Genomic DNA, 4,475 nt, shown 5'->3' with positions numbered 1-4,475 from the left:
ATATGTTCTGCCAAGCCACTTTTATATGGTTCGATATTTTTTATACTATTTAAATGTTCTTTTAATCTAATTTTTAAACACCGGCAAGTTTGACCTATATAAACACAATGACAAGAATCACAATTAGCTAAATAGACACCTGGTTTTTCAATGCTAACGCATTTATCTTTTGTAGAACACAACAATGATTTTAATTTCGTATTACTTTTTGGAGCTAACAAAATATTTTCTTTCTTTAAAATATTTGAAAAACAACTAAAATTATTGGAATTATACAACATAGAACAACGTTTTAACTCATTTTTCTTTTCAAAAAACGAAGATACAAGACTTTTTGATTTACGTTTTGAATATTTATCAATTAAACGATCTATCGTTGACGTGGTGTAGCCATTAAGATTTGCGATACGAATGATTGTGTTTTAGTTTTAGTTGAAATTCTAAAGAGCGAAATACACCACACAAGCGGCTTGTCAAACATTCTTCAAACCTACTTTTCCCATTTCGCCATACACCATGCAAACATGACTCGTTCAAGCAAAGAATTTTAGTTTTCTTCCAGTTCGCAATGCTAAATATTATGGTTTTCTTTCATTTTCCTCTCTTACGTCCTTACTCGGTGAAAATTTCGTTGCGAATGAGGCGATTTTGCTATACACAACGCAAGCGGTTTGATCAAACATCAACATGGCGGCCAGAAAATCAAAAAATTTTGATTTTTGCTCAAATTTCCCTCAAGCGGTTTGTCAAACCTTCAAACACCCCCATACACAGCACAAATGGCTTGAAGCAAAGGGAAATTTCGCTTGGTTTGTCAAACCGCTTGTGTGGTGTATTTCGCTCTTAACTCTGTCTGAAGATGATGTCTATGAGACATCGAAACAATTGTAATAAAATTTTAAATAAATTACTAAATGACTATAAGTTGTTTTCTTGTATTTCAATTCAATTGATTATATACATAAGTCATTTATTGCTCAAAATTCATCTTAAAATTAGACATTATATATACAGTGTGTATATATGCCCGTATGTATGTATATGACTTAGCGGATATATGGGTGATTATTATAGAGGGCACTTACTTGGATAGCCGATTTTTGTTTTTTTGGGGGGAACTGTACCTTCTGCTTTCGGAATCCGTTTACCTCCGGATATCTTAAACTCTGTGGCGATGGCGATGTTGCTGTTTTCTGCTTGGCCCGTTAGTGCTGAGTCGAGCGTTTGGTCTCCGTTAACCCTTCCGCTACTTTATGTCAATGTCTCCTGAATAATTTTTTGTTCGGAAATGTTATATGTAGTTAGTTTCCTTTAAAATTTATGTATGTATATGCTTTTTTTTTACTTTTTGCTTAAAATTTCAGTGTTTTAGACTTTTTTGTTTTTCGCTTTTATTTGTTCAAAACAAATGTAATCTTAACACTTCTTTATACGCACCCTAATGCTCTTTGGGTATTTTTTTTTGAACTCTAGTTTTTTTTGTAAGAAATTTTGTGAATTTTATCATGAGTTTTGTACACACACTAATTGTCGCGTTTATTGCCAGGGCGTTAACTTCAACACACTTTATGGGTTAGCCCACTTTTTTGTAAAAATTTTCAATGTAATTTTCCTTTTTCGTGCACGCACTCTAATACAGCGCTTTTGCATGCGTTCGAATTTTTTCGCTTGCTTCCGCTCTTTATTTAAGTTTGTCGTTGGCTTTGTTATTTTAACTTTCCGTATTAAAGTTTGATTTAATTGATTTTTGTGTACACTTTTTCGCAATTGGTTTTATACGCACACTTTAATTTTGGGTTTTATTCGCGCACTTACAACGTTCGCACCGCACCGCTTACGTATATCGCGAGGAGGGAATTCACCGACTGGCTGACTTTTTGCTCTTACTCACTAGCAATTGTGAATGTACATATGTATGCCCGTATGTATCAATTTAGAAATTATCTTGGTTGCGGGTTACCTTTTCAGCGAAAAGGACCATGCTGCTAATTCTGACTAGCAGGAATGGCGCAGAGTGCACCGGAGAAGATCAACTTCGATTTAATTAAAGAAAATACGTCGAATTTCAGTGACAATTCCACTTAATCGTTGATATTTATTGAATTCAGTACTTCGCACAAAATCAGTAGTAATTCAAATGACTGGATACTTATTTGCCCGAGTGGCGTTTTTAAGAAAAAAGAGTGTTAAGTATAACAATGGTACGATGCGGCGGTGGCGGCGGTTCTAACGCAAGTAAATTTAAAGATTTCAAATTGCGGGCACGGATCACCCCGTGGGGCCGCTTACGACTACAGTTACTATGACAATGCAATTTTACATATGAAGTTAATTCACAATGGTGTACAAGCATAGCTTCGCCAGCCGCACGCAGAATATACAAAAACATGAACATTGGTCTACAGCAAATTTAGTTTTTAATCAAATTCAATTAGGTTGGGACCCATGTCCTCGACAACCTGCATTCACGTATTTGCTTACACTGCTGGAAAGTAAATTACCAGCAGGTGTAAGAAATACATCAATTCCTACGATTTTAAAGTTATTAGCGACACTGAGGTTCCGTGCTCAGGGATCATATCAACTTAGCGTAGGAAACGAGAGCAATATCGCACTTGGACAATCTACCGTTTCCCTAGTATTGAGTGAAGTGTTTAAAGTTTTGGAAGAGCACGCATGTAAAGAATGGTTATCCATTAAATACTCCGAAGAGGAGAAACGAAAAGCAAAAATTTACTTTTTGTGAAAAGTGGAATACCAGGCGTAGTAGGTTGTATTGACGGGACACATGTTAAAATTGTTGCCCCCAAAAAGGACCTTCAACATTTATACTACAACCGGAAAGGATATTTCAGTTTAAATACAATGATAGTAAGTGTTTCGAACGAAAACCCTTTACTTATTGATTTAATTTTTATTTATATTTGTTACAGGTTTGTGATAATGAAATGAAAATTCGCTATGTCAATGCAAAATATCCTGGGGCAACGCACGATTCTGCGGTTTTTAACATGTCTGCCTTAAAACCGCAATTAGAAGATGACTACCACAGGGGTGAACGGAATATATTATTAGGTTTGTTTGCTCAAATAAGTGTTACATTTGGATGGTTGTAAAATTAGTATATTCTCTCAGGTGATGCAGGATACGCTCTACAACCCTATATGCTGACTCCATTTCGGAATCTTGAAGAGGGATCTGCAGAGAGTGTATTTAACCAAAAACATTCACAAGCAAGGAATCATTCCCACGACAGCCGGTTCTACGTACCGGAATGACTCCGGTTTTACCCGACCAAGGGCTGTTGTTTCGGCGATCTAACCCCGTTTAGGTCGGCGAAGTATCTCAGAAGTTGTTCGTCCATAGGGCTACATTCGCTACGTTTTCTCCTACTCAGGGCTGGCATCGAGTCAAACCCAGGGCCAGAAACCTACACCTGCTGTGTATGCCAGAGACAACTACACCACAACTCCACCTCTGTCAAGTGCAATGCTTGCGAGGGGTGGAGTCGCCTCAGAGTCTGCTCAGGACTACGGACACATCGGCAGTGGACCACGTCTTTTGTGGCCCCCTGTTGCTCTAACAGAGCAGCCTGCACGGCTAGCCCCAGTCCACCTGAGCACACACACAAACACCGCAGCACAACAACATAACACAATAGACCACACCACAACGGCTACAGACCACACAACAAACAACCACACCACCACCCACACGCCGCCGCCAACAACTCCTGGTTCCTGCTACAATCTGCACGGTATGTCAGACCAGGATATTCCGTAATGTGTCATCAGTCAAATGCAACACCTGCCTTGGCTGGTGCCACTTTAGAGCATGCTCAGGTCTGCGCACCACGCGAGATTGGACGAGGAACTTGGAGGGCCCGTGCTGCGCTGCTCGGTCGCAGACCTCAACTGCGATGCCTCCCGCCACCACCACAGCGCGGCAACCACCTCAGCAGCGCACACAGCCAACTGCGGCACGACCACACACATCCCTCATACCCCGCATCACCACACGTCTCCCGAACCATATGAAGCTCCTTCAATTTAACTGTAACGGGCTACAGAGCAAGATCGAGGAGATAACTGTCGTCATGGGAAGGCATGGCATATTAATAGCTGCGGTCCAAGAGACGAAGTTGCACAGCAATTCAACACTGTTGAATTGTGCCGGGTACAACGTGCATCGTCGAGATCGCGAGCGGGATAATGGTGGAAGCTTAGTGTTCATTATGTACCACACCGTGCAGTATCGTCTCATCGAAGCAGACATCGACCGAAGGGATACCACCCTAGAATGTCAGGGCATTGCTAACCGGTCAGGCGATGTTGAGCTCGAAATATTTAACATTTATATACCCCCTGTCACCTGCTGCCCGGTAGGATATTACCCTGACATAAGTGCGCTCCCCAGAGGTGAAAACCGTATGGTAGTAGGTGACTTTAATGCGCACCACGATCTTTGGCACTCAA

At 40.5% G+C, this 4,475-nt stretch overlaps 1 protein-coding gene across 1 annotated transcript in view; it reads left to right on the top strand.

Annotated features, from left to right (window-relative positions):
- The first annotated feature begins 842 nt into the window (after positions 1-842).
- Positions 843-4,475, top strand: part of LOC108364652 (uncharacterized) — a 9,701-nt gene continuing 6,068 nt past the window's right edge. The window contains exons 1-3 of the mRNA XM_017618412.1: positions 843-2,871; positions 2,934-3,075; positions 3,136-3,209. Coding sequence (XP_017473901.1) covers positions 2,866-2,871; positions 2,934-3,075; positions 3,136-3,209 — 222 coding nt within the window. The 5' untranslated portion in view covers positions 843-2,865. The remainder of the gene's footprint in view (positions 2,872-2,933; positions 3,076-3,135; positions 3,210-4,475) is intronic.

Source organism: Rhagoletis zephyria, unplaced genomic scaffold, assembly GCF_001687245.7.
Source record: "Rhagoletis zephyria isolate East Lansing unplaced genomic scaffold, Rhagoletis_zephyria_1.1 Rzeph_scaffold_01623, whole genome shotgun sequence".
NCBI classification, from domain to species: domain Eukaryota; kingdom Metazoa; phylum Arthropoda; class Insecta; order Diptera; family Tephritidae; genus Rhagoletis; species Rhagoletis zephyria.
The sequence above is the reverse complement of the archived record's forward strand: the minus strand, read 5'-3'. Positions and strand labels throughout refer to the sequence as shown.